Source organism: Nycticebus coucang, chromosome 8 (assembly GCF_027406575.1).
Source record: "Nycticebus coucang isolate mNycCou1 chromosome 8, mNycCou1.pri, whole genome shotgun sequence".
Classification (NCBI taxonomy): Eukaryota; Metazoa; Chordata; class Mammalia; order Primates; family Lorisidae; genus Nycticebus; species Nycticebus coucang.
In genome coordinates this window covers 81,738,399-81,756,827 of record NC_069787.1, presented here as the reverse complement: position 1 = coordinate 81,756,827, position 18,429 = coordinate 81,738,399, and the positions used below count along the sequence as shown (strand labels likewise).

Below are 18,429 nucleotides of genomic sequence, written 5' to 3'. Positions count from 1 at the left end.
GGTTTCAACTTAAAGTCACAAGCTACATTAGTCCCTAATGAGAGTCAGATTGTCTTTCAAAGCTTTTTTTTTTTTTAGAGACAGAGTTTCACTTTATCGCCTATGGTAGAGTGTTGTGGTGTCCCAGAGCTCACAGCACCTCCAACTCCTGGACTTAGGCGATTCCCTTGCCTCAGCCTCCCGAGTAGCTGGGACTACAGGTGCCTGCCACAATGTCTGGCTATTTTTTTGTTGCAGTTTGGCTGGGGTTGGGTTTGAACGCACCATCCTAGGTATATGGGGCTGGCACCCTGTCCACTGAGCCAGAGCAGGCATTGACTTCTATTTTCTATCTATGAAAGTCCTAGATGCCATCTTCTTCAAATACAAAGGATTTACGTCTACATTCCAATGCAAAGGTGTTAAACGTTTACACCGAACAGCTGTGTAGAGTAACCACCTTTATCAATCATCTTAGCTAGACCTGGAAACTTGCTGCAGCTTCTCCATCAGCACTTGCTGCTTCACCTTAAACTTTTATGGTATGAGGATGGGTTCTTTCCTTAAACCTCAAGAAACAACATCTCGCTTCAAACTCTTCTTCTGCAGCTTCTTCACCTCTCTCAGCCTTCACAGAATTGAACTAAGTTAGAGTCTTGCTCCAGATTAGGCTTTGGCTTAAGAAAGATTGTGGTTTGTAATATCTATTCACACCACTTTCTTCCATCTCAGCAGGAAAGCTGTTTCATTTTATCATTTGTATGTTCAATGGTGTAGCACTTTTAATTTCCTTCAAGAACTTTTCCTCTGCATTTACAACTTGGCTAACTGTTGGGTATTAAGAGGCCCATCTCAGCTTTCAACATGCTTTCCTCATAAATTGCTTTTGATTTGATGTGAGAGATCTATATCAAAATATTTACAAAATATTCTCTGTGCTGGCCACCTCTTCGTAAAATTTTGTAATAGTTTGTAAATAAATGTATGTTTACATACAATTTCCCATTTTCCTGATGTAGGGGTGACTTTAGGGGAGACTTCTGGGATACCCTGTATATTAAGAACTTCTAAAATCCGTTAGAAAAGATTAAAAATTCAATAGAAAAACAGATGAAAAACTTGAACATGCACTTCACAAAAGAGGAAATATATTGACTCAACTTGATTGTAACCAATAAAATGCACGTAAAACCCACCACCAGACCTGCCACAGCAGCTCATGCCTGTAATCCTAGCACTTTGAGAGGCCGAGATGGATGGACTGCTTAAGCTCAGGAGTTTGAGATCAGCCTGAGCAAGAGCAAGACCCCGTCTCCACAAAAAAACAGGAGACTGAGGCAAGAGGATTGCTCAAGTCCAAGAGTTTGAGATTGCTGTGACCTATGATGCCAAGGAACTCTACCCAGGGCAACAGAGTGAGACTGTCTCAAAACAACAACAAACCCCGCTACCAGATACTGTTTCACAATCACCAAACTAAAAAGTCTGGCAAAATAAAATATTGGACATAAAACAGAGCAAATACAAATTATTTCCATACATTGCTGGTAATTTGTCATCTTCTGACCCAGCAGTAAGTGTTATAACTATATACTCTACAAGCAGAGCTTCCTGACCTATGAGCTAGGCCACTGATGGCTGGGAAGCAAGGAAGCAGCACTGAGGCCTTATGAATTCCTCAACTCTCCTGCAACAGTAGAATGAATGAACTGTGTATTCATGGAGTGGAATCTATTCTACAGAAAAGGTCTTAGAAACATAATATGTGTATAGCTATACATAACTGCAGAAAAATTAAACTTACAGTATAATTTCATTTATGTGAAATTTAAAGCTTGCAAAACTAAACATATTTTTTAGGAATACAAATGTAGGTGGTAAAACTATCATAAAAAGGAAGTAAATAATAATTGCAAAAAGGAGAAAGGAAGGGGACAGGGTAGGGAAGTAACACATAAATCTTCACAGATGATGGTAATGTTCTGTTTTATAAGTAGGTGGTACTTTCACAAATGTTCATTGGTTTTTTTCTATAGATGCTAAATACATTTTATAAACACGATTTTTATTTAATTTTTTTTTTTAGAGGCAAGGTCTCACTCTGTTGCCCAGGCTAAAGTGCAGTGGTATGATCATAGCTCATCATAACCTCGAACTCTTAGGCTCTAGCAACCCTCCTGCCTCATCTTCCTGAGAGCTGGGATTACAGTTATGCCATTGTGGTTGGCCTGTTACTTTATTTTTCTTGCCTACAGTGGTCTTGAACTCTTCTGGCCTCATGTGATCCTCCTACCTCTGCCTCCCAAAACACTGAGAGTACAGGTGTGAGCCACTATGCCCAGCCATAAATACAGTTTTTAAAATTTACTAATATATCTGCGAATGTGTGTGTGTGTACACGCAACACACACACTATGTATTAATTTTTTTTCATGAAAGAAGTAAAAACATCACACCCAAAAAGAAAGAGAGGGGTGCAAGAGGGATCCGAGAAAATGCAGCACGGTTCTAGGCATAGCAATAAACCTGTACGTCATGTTTTTACTACATCCCTTTTAAAGCTTAGGCACCACAAATAAATTCTCATACTGTTATAAGTTCTGTAACAATATCTCCCCCCATGAAAAGCAGCTTACTTATTTTCTTCATTTTTAGAATAAGTGTTTTCAACAGTTCGCACTGGAAACTCAATGTCTCTGCATGATGTTCTGTGTAGGCGGAAAATGATTATTTTAAAAGCTAGAGAACATTAAATTATCTTGAATAATGAGGCACTGGAGGAAAGAGAAAGCAGTGTAATTCACTAAAAAGGGGTCAGAGATTTTTCCATACAGAATATTCCTCTGACGCATCTAGAGCTGGAAGTGCAACCCTGCCGCTGGTGGTGTCTACTCAACAAGTGTAGGACTTCTCTGCATTTGGTCTGGTAAGGCTTCTTGGACCTCCTCCTGGTCTCTTATCAGGACTTAAAGGACCCATATTTCATCTCTAACCTAAATGTTCCCACAGTGCTAGTATGCCATTTCTCTGCCATTCTGTGAACAGCAAAATGGGATAAAATCCTTCTGTGCTTGACAGCCACACCAAAGATCTGAGTTCACAACCAAGGCCTTGGGTCTCAGCATGTTTTTTGAGAAGCAGTAAGCAAAACTGAACCTGAAAGAAAGGCAACACGTCCTCTTAAGTCCTAATTCTCTTTTGAGGGCAGAAGCTCCCATGCTCTGTGGATGTCCCATGCCCTGTGGGATGCCTTCCAGTAACCCTATATGCCAATGCCTTTGCTATTGCTGGAGATGATCAAGATACCTCCCTGTCCTCTCAAAAGGTCTCACCCTGTGTTTCTGCTACACTGGCCTTATGTCTCTGTGAGAGAATTTCTTTCATTCCTCCTAATGTTGCAGCCAGTTCTTTACCAAATAATCCCTACACAACATCCTATAGGGCAGAGGTCATGGCTCATTCATCTCATTTTCTACCTTTGAGCCTGACACAATGATTTTTGTACAGATAATATACTTAACACTTGACAAATGTTTGCTGAACTAATCTCATGTACCAAAAGAAACTGTCACCTGATGACAGACCATATTAAGAGCATGTATATTCAGACCCAAATCTGTTTACCATTTGATAAACAAAGTATGGATATCTGGAGACAAAAAAATATTCAGCAAATTTTCACATTCAAAGAATAAGTATCTTAGCTCATGCTATTCCTTGTCTGCATTAAGAATTCAAAATTATGGGACTAAACAATAAGTAAGTTCAGTCATTACTAATTCCTGAGATAAGTCTAATTCCACAGAAAACTTGGATACTGAACCTTCCAAAATTAACGTCATTTGTTAACTGAATGTGTGCCTACCAGGAATGGGTAAATCCCCAGACTCAAAAGAGTTGTCTAATTGAGTGTTCAACTTTGATATTCCTTTAGAACAAACATTCTAGGGCTTTGTCTCCTAGGCTGCTCCTCTCAATTATTTATTCAGTCCTTTAGCAAATATCCAGTAGTACGTAAGCCAGGAACTCTGCTGGGTACCAGAGATGAGGGGGTGGACTGAATAGACATGGTCCCTGAACAGACAACACACTGATGAAATAATCACACAAATAAATGCAACAAAGAATGTTGTTACAAGGAAAGTGTCTCTTACTTCTTTCCTGGTCCAGGGGAACTACCTCATCAGGGAAAAGCCAAGCTGTTGGTTTATTAAGGTTAACAGCCTTCCTCACCAAATCTGAGTCTGTATAAATCTCTGCACAGCATTCAACTCAAAGACAACCAGCTTACCTCAGTTTGGGGCTATGGGTGTAAACCAAATGCCAGTGGGCAGAGCCCATGGCAGAGATCCCTGCCCTTGAACAGTGCATTGTAGCTTATCAAGTGCACACATGGTATCTTACATGCTCATTATAACAGCCCCAAAATGGCTGTAGTGGTAGCACATTCTACAGAGTAAAAAAATCATGCCCCCAAAAGTGAACAGATTTTTGACTGCCATCGAATGGCATAGGCTGCAGGAGTCTGAGCAGAGTTCTTCTAGCTCCAAAGCAAGTACTCACTCTGCTCCTCACACCTACGGCAGCTCATCCCTGGAAACACTACCCTCAGTCTATAGTAGCGGTTCTCAACCTGTGGGTCGAGACCCCTTTGAGGTAATTAAATCTCTAAGATTTACATCACGATTCACAACAGTAGCAAAATTACAGTTAGGAAGTAGCAATGAAAATAATTTTATGGTCGGGGGTCACCACAACATGAGGAACTGTATTAAAGGGTTGCGGCATTAGGAATGTTGAGAACCACTGGTCTACGGGATCAGAATCACACAGTCTGCTTGTCCTGCATATAAACACTAGGCTAGTCTTTCTGTGTGAAGGCCATTCCCAGTCACAACCCACCATCAACAAGGTATGAACCTGGGTCTGTTTTCTGATTGTTGGGAATCTTGCAACTAATCTGTCCTCTCCATCTTCCATTCTACTTTTCTCAGTTTTAAAATAGAGATAATAGGGCCAGGCGCAGTGGTTCATGCCTGTAATCATAGCACTCTGGGAGGTCAAGACAGGAGGATCGCCTGAGCTCATGATTTGAGACCAGACCGAGCTACAGTGAGACCCTGTCTCTAAGAAAAAAAAAAAAAAAGCTGGGCATTGTGGCAGGGGCCTGTAGTCCGAGCTATTCAGGAGGCTGAGGCAAGAGAATTACTTGAGTCTAAGAGTCTGAGGTTGCTGTGAACCATGACACAACGGCACTCTACCAGGGGTGACAAAGTGAGACTCTGTCTCAAAAAAAAAAAAAAATAGAGATTAACAGTATCTGCTCTGCCTTCCTAACACTATTCAATAATTAAATGAGATAACGTGTATGAATATACAATTTTATTTCCTTGCTTATTTTCTATTTTATTTCTTTGCTTTTTTTTTTTTTTTTTGACACAGAGTCCGACCCTATGTCCTGAGCAGAGTGCAATGATGTCATAGCTCACTGCAACCTCAGATTCTGACTATGGGCATCCTGCTGCCTCAGCCCCTGGAAGCCACTGGGGTTATAGGCACTCGCCATGGTGTCCAGCTGGGTTTTTCTATTTTCTTTTTTTAGGAGTCAGGGTCTCACTCTTGCTCAGGCAAGTCTTGATTTCCTGAGCTCAAACAATTCTCCCTCCTCAGCCTCTCACAGTGCTGGGATTACAGGCGTGAGCCACCACACCCAGCTGAATATACAATTGTTTTTTTTTTGCAGTTTCTGGCCTGAGCTGGGTTTGAACCCACCACCTCCAGCATATGGGACTGGCGCCCTACTCCTTTGAGCCACAGGCGCCACCCTGAATATACAATTTCAAACCATTTAGATTTATCATCTTAGCTTTGGCAAGACTCCAAACCTGATCAAACTTGATGCAGGTGGTTTATTTACACTGCACTGAAAACAGTCTGATACTATTAAAAATTTATACTATTTATACTATAAAAATGAATACTATTTATACTATTTAAAAATTTATTCAAACTATAACTTTAAATAACCTGTCTTATATGAGAGAGGCAAACTCTTTAAGAAAACTCAGTAAATGCTGTCTTTGAGGGAATCTGTTACTCGAAATAAGTAGGAGGAAGACCGCTAAATAAATCAAGTAACAGACCACCTTTCTTATACTATGTGCTATTTAAAATTGCTTTAAAAGCTCCCAGCTTGAAAGCTAGTAACAGAGGGAAATAGCAAATGAAGCACATCTTCATGGAAATAAAAACCAGAAGCCAACTGGCAGCCACTTCTACCAATTGCAAGTACTCAGTTAACAGGAAGTTTTTCTCCTGCCCACGCAGAAGTACTCAGTTAACAGGAAGTTTTTCTCCTGCCCACGCAGAAAGACAACCTATGTATCTTTTCCCACATGCAAACAAAGGCCCAGAATGCTAAGAGAAGAGCACCAACGGGGAAAGGCAAGCTGAGGCCTTCCTGAGTTGGCTCAGATAAGCAGTAACTGAGACAAAGAAAATATTTAAGAGGCCACTGAGTCAGAAGCAGCTGTTTTAATTTAAAAGGTTAAGGATTAGTGGCAAAGGTACAGATTGCTCCTTAGCTACTCATTTTCTTTTAAAAATTAATCCAGATTGCCATATTTTGAGATATATTTTTTAACAGTGTTGAAATCAGACTAATTTAGTCAAGAAATGTATAACAGATGAAAAGTAGAAAGGTCATGTCTAAATTATGTAGGCTCAAGTACAGAGCTGTAAACTGGGAGTCCTGGGCAATGATGTCTACACTTGGATCATTGCTGTCTTACTCAAAGTGGGGTGGGGTAAGGATTGTTGTGAGGGCCAATTTACAATCCCTGCGTCAGTCCATCCCAACGAGGAAGTTTTACACTCAGGTATTCACAAAAGCTACTTCTGATGACAATGATAATAATTTAACTTTGATTTCAGGATATAAAAATATCTTTTGACTCCTTACTCTGTAATAAGTGTTTTATTTACATTTTATCTCTAATCAGCACAATAATCTTCAAGGGTAAAATTAATCTCATTTCATAGATGAGGAGAAAAAAAACCAAGGCATAGAAAGTTTAGGCCATGAGTTTAAGATCACACAATAGAAGTGGTCAGGATATGAACTCACAGCTTCCTCCCAAGCCTATGCACTTTTAGCAATAACACAGGCTGTTTAGTCCACAGGATAAGAATTTTGGTTATCATTATTCTGCTTTTTGCTAAAACAGAAACAAACGGAAAATCACTAAAATGACTGACTTGTTCTGACTCCTATAGTTCAATGAGAATACCAATTAATCCTAATTGAAACAAATACAGATTTTTCTCCCCTTTTTCCCAAATGAAAAATGTTTTTAAGCTGATGCTATTTTGAGTTAGTAAAGGAAGAGAGGTTTCCCTAGCGCATCATAGTTGGCACCCTAACAATCTGAATGCCTTCTGCATTTCCAAAACTTTAATGTTAGCAGTTTAGGCTCTCAGAGTCCCGGGCAAGACTTAGCACTTACGTACTCTCATGTCCCCGGTCATTAATTTCTTCCTGGAGACTCAGAATACTGGTGAGGTTAATGATCCTTCTCCGGGGGGTACAGGCTGTAGTCATTTCCTTTTGGGACTCATCTTCCACCATTTCCACATCAGAGTCTTCCCGAAGTCTCTTTCTGCAATAAAGAAAAGGAACTGGAATATATCATTACTATTCTTTTTTTAAACTTAGCCAAATTTTGTGGAGTTGCATTTTGGAGCAGGGAGCAACTGCTCTGTGCTGGTTCTATACAGCTACGGAGGGATCCCTGTGTGGTACGGGCCAGCAAAATTAGTTTGTTGCTTATCTGATACTGTTTATCTGACAACCCTCAGATCCCAGCAGCTGGCCGTGCAGCTGCACGAAGCAGGAATCTAGAGTCTAGCTTGCTCCTGCAGAGCTGCAGGGCTTTGAACAAGTAAGCTGGTCTTGTCAAGTCTCATTCATTCCTCCATCTATCCATCTAGCAGACATTGTTATATACCAACTACATACAGCAACGAAGAAAACAGACAAGGCACTCCTGCTCTCATGCTTACTTTCCAGTAGGAGACACAGCAATAGAAAGAAGATCATTATAAGTAGTGATAAACACAGTGAGAAAAAAAAAAAAAACAAGGTAACACATAGAACAATGGGTTCAGGTTTTGTTTTTTTTTTCTATTTTATTTTTTTGAGACAGAGTCTCACTATGCCACCCTCGGTAGACGTGGCATCACAGCTCACAGCAACCTCCAACTCTTGGGCTTAACCAGCAGTTCTCAACCTGTGAGTCATGACCCACAGGAACTGTATTAAAGGGTCGCGGCAGTAGGAAGGTTGAGAACTACTGGCTTAAGCAATTCTCTTGCCTCAGCCTCCCAAGTAGCTGGGACTACAGGCATCTGCCACAATGCCCGGCTATTTTTTGTTGCAGTTGTCATTGTTGTTTAGCTGGCCTGGGCTGGGTTCGAACCCGCCAGCCTCAGTATATGTGGCTGACCCTGTAACCACTGTGCTATGGCTGCTGAGCCAACACATAGAACAATGGGGAAATGAGAGGAGAGCGAATGTTAGACTAAATGGACAAAGGCCTCTGGCAAGAGGGACATTGAGTTGAGAGTTGAGTGACAAGAGGCCAGAGTCTTCCTAGGCTAAAGGAACAGCAAGAGCAAAGAGGGTAGGTAGCTCATTCATTTCAGATCAGCCACAAGAGGCATGTAGGCAAAGCGCTGGGAGTGGGAAGGAAAGTGAAGGAATGAAGGGAAGGTGGGATGGGGGCTTTAGATTCTATCCCGAGTATAATGGGAAGTCACTGAAAAATTTTCAGCAGAGGAGTGATACAATCTAATCTCAGATTTTAAAAAATTTGAATACTGGGCGGTGCCTGTGGCTTAGTGTGTAGGGCACCGGCCCCATACACTAAGGGTGGCGGGTTCAAATCCGATCCTGGCCAAACTGCAACAAAAAAATAGCTGGGCGTTGTGACGGGTGGCTGTAGTCCCCAGCTACTTGGGAGGCTGAGGCAAGAGAATCACCTAAGCCCAAGAGCTGGAGGTTGCTGTGAGCTGTGATGCCACAGCACTCTACGGAGGGCAACAAAGTGAGACTCTGCTTCAAAAAAAAAAAAAAAGACAAAAGAAAAAAATAAATTTGACTACCATGTGGTAAATAAGTTCCCCAACTGATAAACAAATATAATTATTTCTCCTGTAAGGTTGTTAAGAACATTAATAAGAGAATGTATTCAAAGTATTTGGGACACAGTAGGTGCTCAATAAATATTAGTGATACCAGAATTTCAGGTTCTTGGTCTTCGTGATTTGAAGAATAAATCCACGGACCACAGATTGGTGGTAAAACAGAATTTATTTACAGAAAAGAATACAAAAACACTAAAGCTCCCGGAGAGAAAACCCAAATCAGGGAGAAAAGCTCTTTTTGTCTCTCTCTATCTAGCGGTATATACAGGTGCACGGGTTCCTTGGCCAGGAAATGAATGGACACAGTCTTCTGCTGGGGTGAGGTGAATGAATGTATTAATGAATGGACACAGTCCCTTCAGCTGGGAAAGGTGAATAAATGTATCAATGAATAGGGCGGCGCCTGTGGCTCAGTCGGTAGGGCGCCGGCCCCATATACCGAGGGTGGCGGGTTCAAACCCGGCCCCCGGCCAAACTGCAACCAAAAAATGCCCGGGCGTTGTGGCGGGCGCCTGTAGTCCCAGCTGCTCGGGAGGCTGAGGCAAGAGAATCGCTTAAGCCCAGGAGTTGGAGGTTGCTGTGAACTGTGTGAGGCCACGGCACTCTACCAAGGGCCATAAAGTGAGACTCTGTCTCTACAAAAAAAAAAGTATCAATGAATAGACACAGTTCCTTCTGCTGGGGCGAGGTGAATTAATGTATCAATGAATGGACATAGATCCTTCAGCTGGGGCAAGGTAAATGAATGTATTAATGAATGGACTGTGTCCATTCAGGATTTGAGGCCTAGGAAACTTATATGAAATTGATCTAGGCATAGGAAATGGGGGTTCCCTTTTCAGTCACAAGAGTAAAGGGAAGGAGACACTGAGGGCCCGTGTCTCCCTAGCAGTTGTTCCGTTCCTTTGGCTATTGGAGCCTCCGGTGGGGGTGGGAGTGGGAGCCCCCCCCTTGCCTACCGTCCAGCTCGCTGGTTCCTCTGCCAACTGCCGCTGCACCAAAATGGCCAAGGCGGAGGCGGCAGGTCCTCTAGCTCAGCTCAGCTCAGCTGGCTGGGGCACCACCGTGCCACCTGTCCTGTATCATTAGCTTCCTCAATTATTTTCTGGGAAAAATTCTTGGAAGTCATCTTGCTTTGCTGATTCAGAAATGAGCAAATTGGAGTTAAGTAACTCATCCAAGTACAAATGGCCATTTAGTGTCATGAGTTTTGGTGGTCATGTACCAACTGTGGCCTTGGACAAAGGCCACATGAGCTTCAGGTTTAGTATGAGCACACATTAAATAAAGAATGTCCACTTTACAGAGATCAGTGAGACAATGTTTTAGAGTACCTGCAGGGAGTATCCTGGAAATGCTAAAAATTAAACTGACAAGTCTTTATTACTGTTTATTCTTCTTTCCTCTAGCTCTCTTTCACTGCTAACTTGCATACTTCAGGGTATTTTCTAAATTGATTCAGAAAATGTGTTTCTTCTGGAAAAAAAAGAAAGCAGCTTAGGGTAGGATGAAAAAGAATCTTCTCTATATTTTAGGCTTCTCCTCTGTAGCCACGTCTGGTAAAATTTGTTACTAAAAATAAAAGATAAATCTTTTACCTTTTTTAGAATTTTCTTTCATTCAATTGGACTACTACTCCAAAACTAATACCTGGAACTCTGGACTTTTAAACTAATTCAAAGCATACCACAGCAAGTGACTCTCAAGTCATGGTAAAAGGCAAACAGCGGACAAGGCCATAGCATTGTCCTAGTGGAGGCAGAGGGCACGTCAGGCAGAGAGAAATGCAAAGGATTCATGAAAGCCAAAGTTAGAAAGCAGTTTTATTATGGAACAAAGGAAGCAAGTGGCACTTTTCAAAGACCATACCTGGGGTTGCCTGGGCTGGAAATAGGTCCTCTCGTCTCTAACCTTTCTGAAGTCCTCTTTGCTGCGTCCTGCTCCAAGCTCTGATTCTTGGCAGTCACTTCAACAGGGGCTGGGAGTTCAAGCATCTCCTCATCTTGCTGCGTGGCCCTGCCACTAGAAACATCTGTCTTATCCTTGGAGAAAATGGCCTGGGGCTGACTGGACAGGGGCTTGCTTAGAGGCTGCAGAAATGCGTCTAGCTTCTGTTCCCGGGAATCTGTACGAACCATCTGATGGGCACAGACTTTGTCACCACTTCCGGAAGTAGATGAAGTCAGGTTTGCTGTGGATTTAACTACTTCCCCAGAGGGGCCACCAAGTCCTGGCAGCAAAGTCTGTATCAAAAGAAAAGGCATTGGGGGGACTCAAAATATAAGGCTCACATGTGCAGGTTCCCAAATGGAGCAGCAGTATTGGAAAAAAACTACCCTGTGACAGTGTCTTATTTTAAGGTGTGCTCCTAAAGATGCGCTAGGTCTTATTTTCAGGGGACGTCTTATCTTTCCTGTAAGTAGGTCTTATTTTCAAAGGATGTCTTATTTTTGGGGAAACATGGTAGTACCAGGCATAATTATCCCCACAGAGTTATTATTATAATAGAAGCAATTCTGACCAAACTTTGGAATATAAAGGTTTACAAGTATAAAATTCAAGAATTAAGCAAAAATCCTTACAATCTTAAATAAGCTTGAAATGGAAATATCAATATAAGATTCTTATTTTTTTTTTTTTTTGTAGAGACAGTCTCATTTTATTGCTCTCAGTAGAGTGCCGTGGCATCACACAGCTCACAGCAACCTCCAGCTCTTGGGCTTAGGCGATTCTCTTGCCTCAGCCTCCTGAGTAGCTGGGACTACAGGCACCCGCCACAACGCCCAGCTATTTTTTTGTTGCAATTTGGCTGGGACCGGGTTTGAACCTGCCACCCTCGGTATACGGGGCTGACGCCCTACTCACTGAGCCACAGGCGCCGCCCCAGAATTTTTTTTTTTAATTGTGGTAAACTATATATAACATAAAATCTACCATTTTAATAATTTTTAAGCAAGAATTCAATGGTATTAAGTACATTTACATTATTATCACTATATTCATTTCCAGAACTTTTTCATCTTCCTCAAATTGAAACTCTGGACTTATTAAATAACACTGTCCCATTTTCTCCTCTTCCTAGCTTCTGACAATCAGTATTCAAATGTCTATTTAAAAATATACATATTTCCCAGTTCTGCCCACGAGAAATGCCTAAAAGCAATGACTGCCCAGTAGCAATGAGGGCTCTCAAATCCCAGATTATCATCTCTAACATTCTCCACTAAAATGAACCAGAACTCCTTGGAGAAGTGGCCAGTTCCAGGATTGGGGTGGGAAAGTACGAAGTGTGCCTGCAATATCTTGTCTTGCCAGAAGCAAGGAAATGATCAAGACTAATGGAATTGGGTCAAAAGGTAGAGGGCACCAGCTTCAAGGGGCTTCCACTGGACTAAGATGGGATAATTTAAACATCAAAAAGAAAAATGAACAAAATTGATTAATGTTCCTTTGTTAAGAGCAATGACAAAATCCTAAAAGGGAGAAACAGAAAGTAAGGAGGGAGGGAGAGGGTGACGGAGGGGAAGAGAGGAGGAGACAGAGAAAGGAAAAAGTCATTAAACACCACTGGAAATTGCTAGAATACCAACTCATTACTTTGAAAACTGACAACCGGTGGTACAGAATTTAGTCTAGCCTTACTTTCTAGGGGGAACTATGTTTCAGAATAACCAAATACTTCTAACAAATGAGAGAAAGTTCTTCTATACAAAATAATTATAATCGACTTATTCAGAAAAAATTACAAAATCAGAAAATCATAATCTTGCAATTTAATTAAATAGCTGATACAGATGACTGGTCATTAATGAATGGTAAAACCATTAAGCTAAATGTTGATGAGTAACTTTACAATGAAGGGATCAAGCTGTCACCACCTGAATCTAGGGATGAAATCTTATCACCATAATGCCATAACAAGTCATTATGCGCCTCCTGCTGGGACATAATAGAAAGTACAGATATTTAGAACCAAATAGAAAACTATGAGATGAAACTAAAATCTTGCAGCCACCTGATCTTTGATAAACCAAACAAGAACATACTCTGGGGAAAAGAATCCCTATTCAAAAATGGAGCTAGGAGAATTGGATAACCACATGTAAAAGACTGAACTGGACCCACACTTCCCACCACTCACAAAAATTGATTCAAGATGGATAAAAGATTTAAATTTAAGGCATGAAACAATAAAAATCTTCGAAGAAAGTTGGGAAAAATACTTCAAGATATTGGCCTGGGGAAAGATTTTATGAAGACTTCAGTGGCAATTGCAACAACAAAAGTAAACAAATGGGACTTAAACTGAATAGCTTCTGTACAGCTAAAGAGACAACAACCAAAGCAAATAGACAACCTTCAGAATGGGAAAAGATATTTGCATATCATGAATCAGACAAAAGCTTGGTAAGCAGGATCTACAGAGAACTCAAATTAATCAACAACAACAACAAAAAGAGCAAACAATCCCTCATATCACTGGGCAAGAGACATGAATAGAACCTTCTCTAAAGAAGACAGAGGAACAGCTAACAAACAAATGAAAAAAATGCTCATTGTCCCTAATCATAAAAGAAATGCAAATCAAAACCACCTTGAGATATCACCTAATTACAGTGAGAATGGCCCACATCACAAAGTGTCAAAGCTGCAGATGCTGGCATGGATGTAGAGAGAAGGGAACACTTTTACACTGCTGGTGGGACTGCAAACTAACACAGCCTTTTTGGAAATAAGTATGGAGAATCCTTAAAAAACTCAAATTGATCCTGTAATACCATTACTGGGCATCTACCCAGAAGAAAAAAATTCTTTTATCATAAGGACATCTGCACTAGACTACTGCAGCTCAATTTACAATCGCCAAAATGTGGAAACAACCTAAATGCTCATCAAACCAGGAATGGATTAACAAGCTCTGGTATATGTATACTATTCAGCCATTAAAAGAGATGGAGACTTTACATCTTTTGTATTAATCTGGATTAAGGTGGAACATATTCTTCTCAGTAAAGCATCACAAGAATGGAGAAGCAAGACTCCAAAGTACTCAATTCCAATATGAAGGCAGAGGATGACCTAATACATGGTGGAGGATAGAGGAATGAGGGAACAGGGAGAAGGAAGGAGGGAGGAGTTGAGGGGTCACGGTGTACGGCACACCTCTTGGGGGTGGGACACAATTATAAGAGGAAATTTATCTAACAAATGCAATCAGTGTAACCTAATTCTTTGTACCCCCAATGAATCCCAAACAATTAAAAAAAAGAAAGAAAGAAAATATAGGACCAGTGGAAACAAAAAAAGGTGACTTTTCTAGCTTCAAAGAGACTTAAAAGAGATTTTTAAGAGACATAATCAAATATAATGAGTAGAACTTGAGAGAATACAGATTTGAACCATAAAAATATCTTTTTTGGATAATTGTGATATTTAAATATGGACTGGGTATTAAATTATGTACTTACTATTCATTTTACCAGTTATAAAAAAAATGTGACTATAAAAGGAAAAAAATATTGTTAGATGAATGAGGCACTGCAGAAGAAATCATTGTCTGGAATGTGCTTTAAAATACTCCATTCCACAAATATGATAAAACGTTGATGGCTATTGAAGTTGGGTGAGAAGTATGGAAATATTTGTTGTATTAACTACTTTATGAGTGTTTACAACTATTTATAATAAAGTTAGATGAAATTGCAACTCTGTTCATAAAAATAGTCTTGCCTCCAAGACAATTTAAAATCCTTGAAATGTATTTACTTCATTTGCCTTTACAATACCAATAGGTGGGCTTTGGGAAGCAGAAATTAATGTAACTACTTCACAGATAGTAATTTTAAAGCCCAGGAAAGTGAAATACCTTGTCTAATATGACAGAGTTGGAACAAATGTACAAGAATCCTAGGCTTCCTGATTTTCATATGAAATGGATTCACTGCAAACCAGGGGTTCTGATGTGCTGGCCCTGGGCATTAGAGGACAAGACACAAGCTGGTGAGCAGAAAGATGGCTCCATGGCCAAAAAGTCGGAGCCAGTGTGACCTGCTGCTGGCAGGGAGAGGATCTAAATACCCTCTAGGAACAGGGACAGCTCTCAATTTGGACTTCACCACCCACAGCAATATTTCATGGCAGCAAGGAGTCTAAAAAGCTGCCATCATTGTACCAACAGACACAGACAGGCCTCTGATTCAGAAACGTACTTTCCTTCTGAAGATACACTGGTCAGGACTATGAGAGTCTTACTAGAAAATAAAATGTAAGGGGTGGCACTTGTGGCTCAAAGAGGTAGGGCGCCAGCCCCATATGCTGGAGGTGGTGGGTTCAAACCCAGCCCCGGCCAAAAACTCCAGAAAATAAAATATAATCTAAATAAATGAATCTGATTCATCCAGGATAATAAGATGAGGATGCTGAGAATTTCTTTTTCCAGAAGCCACAGACTCCACAGTCTCTACCAAATCTCTTCCTTCGGACCGCAATTGGAACAGAGCAAAGGGCTGTCACCCTGACCACACGCTCTGCACCTTCATCACATTTGGGCCTTTCTTCTCTCTCTACACCAGCTAACCCATTTCTAGGTCCTGCAATTCTAGATTCTCAACTATTAGTGAATGAAGCTCCTTCCCATGTCTTGACGTCCTCACCACTTCTCCCAAATTACTGCAATTTCCATCTCACTCATCTTCAAACCATTTCTAACATTGCAACCAGAGAGCTCTTTATAAAATGCAAATCAGATCCCATCAGTTCCCACCAAGTTGAAAATCTAAACTTTTTAGGATTCTGATGAAAACTTCTCCTAGTGCACTTATCATCTCTACAAGAGACTCATGTAAGTCCCCCAAACTCATCAACCCCTTCTTTCTTTCTTTGTGCCTACCTGCCACATACCCCTGTCAGGTGTTGCCAGTAGCATCCTATGAGGACTCAGTCCCTCACGGTCCTAACAATCTGCAGGTGCACGAGCTCCAGGGCTGGTGGGGCACCATCTCATGCTAAGAGCCCATACCATATCCCACCTGGGTTCTTTCCATATGGGTATTAATGGAACATTCTTATGAAAATCATTCATCTGCTTGGTAATTTAAAAGGTTTTCTGTGAAACTGGGTCTCACAAAAGCCCCACTTTCGGCTTGCATGACCCAGAGTAATTTAATGGGAATATATTTCTGTCTTTCTAGTTTCAGTGTCTTTTGTGCTTCTGATGAACACATTCTCACCCTGAATAAAGGTAATCAGATCATCTCAGAATTGGGAGGGGAGACTGGAGAGTACATTATCTAACCTGTTTATCTTACAGATGGGAAAAGTGTAGACCCAGGGAAGGGAAGTAATTTAGAATTATAAGCACTTCTATCCTGGACAACTATAATATGATAAATATAGTGCGAGGCCCTGAACCAGAAATTTTCTGTTCACTGTTCACCTGCTGTTTGTATCTGTCCTTGGATGTAAGGATGACCAGTTCTGTCTTCACTGAGGTAGACAGAAGACATGGAGGCCAGGGAAGGTTACTCACATGGCTGTAAGTCAGCTCTGACACTAAAGCTGTTGCTCTTTCCACCTTTCCCACTGCTTCCGTGGGGCCCAGCCCTTTAACTCTGCCCTGTGTAGGTGGGACCAGCTTCCTCTTGAACATCTTCAGTACAGAAAAACACATTTAAGAAGCACCTTATTCTACTTTCAGATGGCTTATTTCTTAGGAATTTCGTCTAAGGCAGTGTTTTCAACCTTTTTTATCTCATGGCACACTGAACCTGTAGTTAAACTTCCACAGCACATTTAAATTATGTTGACCAAAAAAAAAAAAAAGAGTAAAAAAAGAAAAAGAATATACTTACTATACTTTAAACTTATTTTGAAATAATTTTTTTTTTTGAGACAGTCTTACTTTGTTGCCCTCAGCACAGTGTTGTGGCATTGTAGCTCACACTGACCTCAAACTCTTGGGCTCAAGTGATCCTCTTGCCTCAGCCTCCTGAGTAGCTGGGACTACAGGCACCCACCATAACACCCAGCTAGTTTTTCTATTTTTAGTAAAGATAGGGCCTCACTCTTGCTCAGACTGGTCTCAAACTCCTGAGCTCTGGCAATCTACCTGCCTTGGCCTCCCATAGTACTAGGATTATAGACATTAGCCACTGTGCCCGGCCTGAAAATAATTTAATTAATTACCTTTAAAAATTACTATAACACAGTAATTTTTACAATCCTCTCATGGCACACCAATTGAAAGTCACTGGTCTAAGTTTTCAGATGGAGACAAAATAGGAAAGAAGCTCAAACCTTACAACTCCAAGCCCAGGAATAATAGCACAATACCTTTATAATTAGTTTCAAAAATAAAATATTGCTAAAAGAAAATTATCAGGACCGGGCATGGTGGCAAATGCCAGTGGTCCCAGCTTCTTGGGAGGCTGAGTCAGGAGGGTCGCTTGAGCCCAGACTTTGAGACTAGCCTGGGCAATATGGGAAGACCCTCTCTCTAAATAAATAAAAATAAGAAAATTGCCAAAGTAATACTTACAAAGTAAGTTCTAAAGTAACAGTCAAAAAGCTGGGCTCTCATGTCTGACAGGGCACATTTCAAAGTGGCAAAGGCACCAGAGAATCAGCTGGATGAGAAATGCCCTCACCTGGGTAAAGTACATCCTGGAGGAGTTGGAGCCCAAAAGCTTGCTCTCAATACGCTGCTGCACTAGTTCCAGGATGCTCTCCTCATGCAAGAAGTGAACTTCATGCTTTGTGGGGTGCACATTGACATCCACATTCTGGGGGCTGATTTCTAAACTGGCAGAAAAAAGAGACAACAATTACCTCAGCTGGTAGGAAAAAATTGTATGTGTAGTGGCCAGAAAATTTAGGGAAGCCAAATAACACGGTGGTCAAAACCTCCAGATCAAATCTCAGAGACTGTGTCCAAATACTGGCTCAGCTACTTACGAGCTGTGCAGCTTTGGGTTTAAATTACACCATTCTTTTTTGCTTCAGTGTCTTCATTTGTACACTGGACATAATAGCATTGCCTATCTCACAGGCTTATGATGGGGACTAAATTCATGTGAAGCACCTTGCATGTCCCTGGCACATTTATTATATGCTGGCTGTAATTATCTTCATTTTAGAATTAGTGGAATTTCTTATTATGTAACTGTGGGCAGGTCACTTAACTTCTCTGGATCTGGTTTTTCATCTATAATCATGAACATGCTTGCTACTTACTTCTCAGTATTATAT

General features: G+C 40.9%; 1 protein-coding gene across 2 annotated transcripts in view; it reads right to left on the bottom strand.

The window, feature by feature from the left end:
- Positions 1–18,429, bottom strand: part of MLH1 (mutL homolog 1) — a 55,429-nt gene that overhangs the window by 14,329 nt on the left and 22,671 nt on the right. The window contains exons 11-13 of one of the 2 annotated variants that reach the window (XM_053600280.1): positions 17,829–17,982; positions 11,053–11,426; positions 7,489–7,637 (exon numbers count right to left, since the gene is read on the bottom strand). In XM_053600280.1, coding sequence (XP_053456255.1) covers positions 7,489–7,637; positions 11,053–11,426; positions 17,829–17,982 — 677 coding nt within the window. The remainder of the gene's footprint in view (positions 1–7,488; positions 7,638–11,052; positions 11,427–17,828; positions 17,983–18,429) is intronic. The other variant, XM_053600281.1, reaches the window with a different exon arrangement.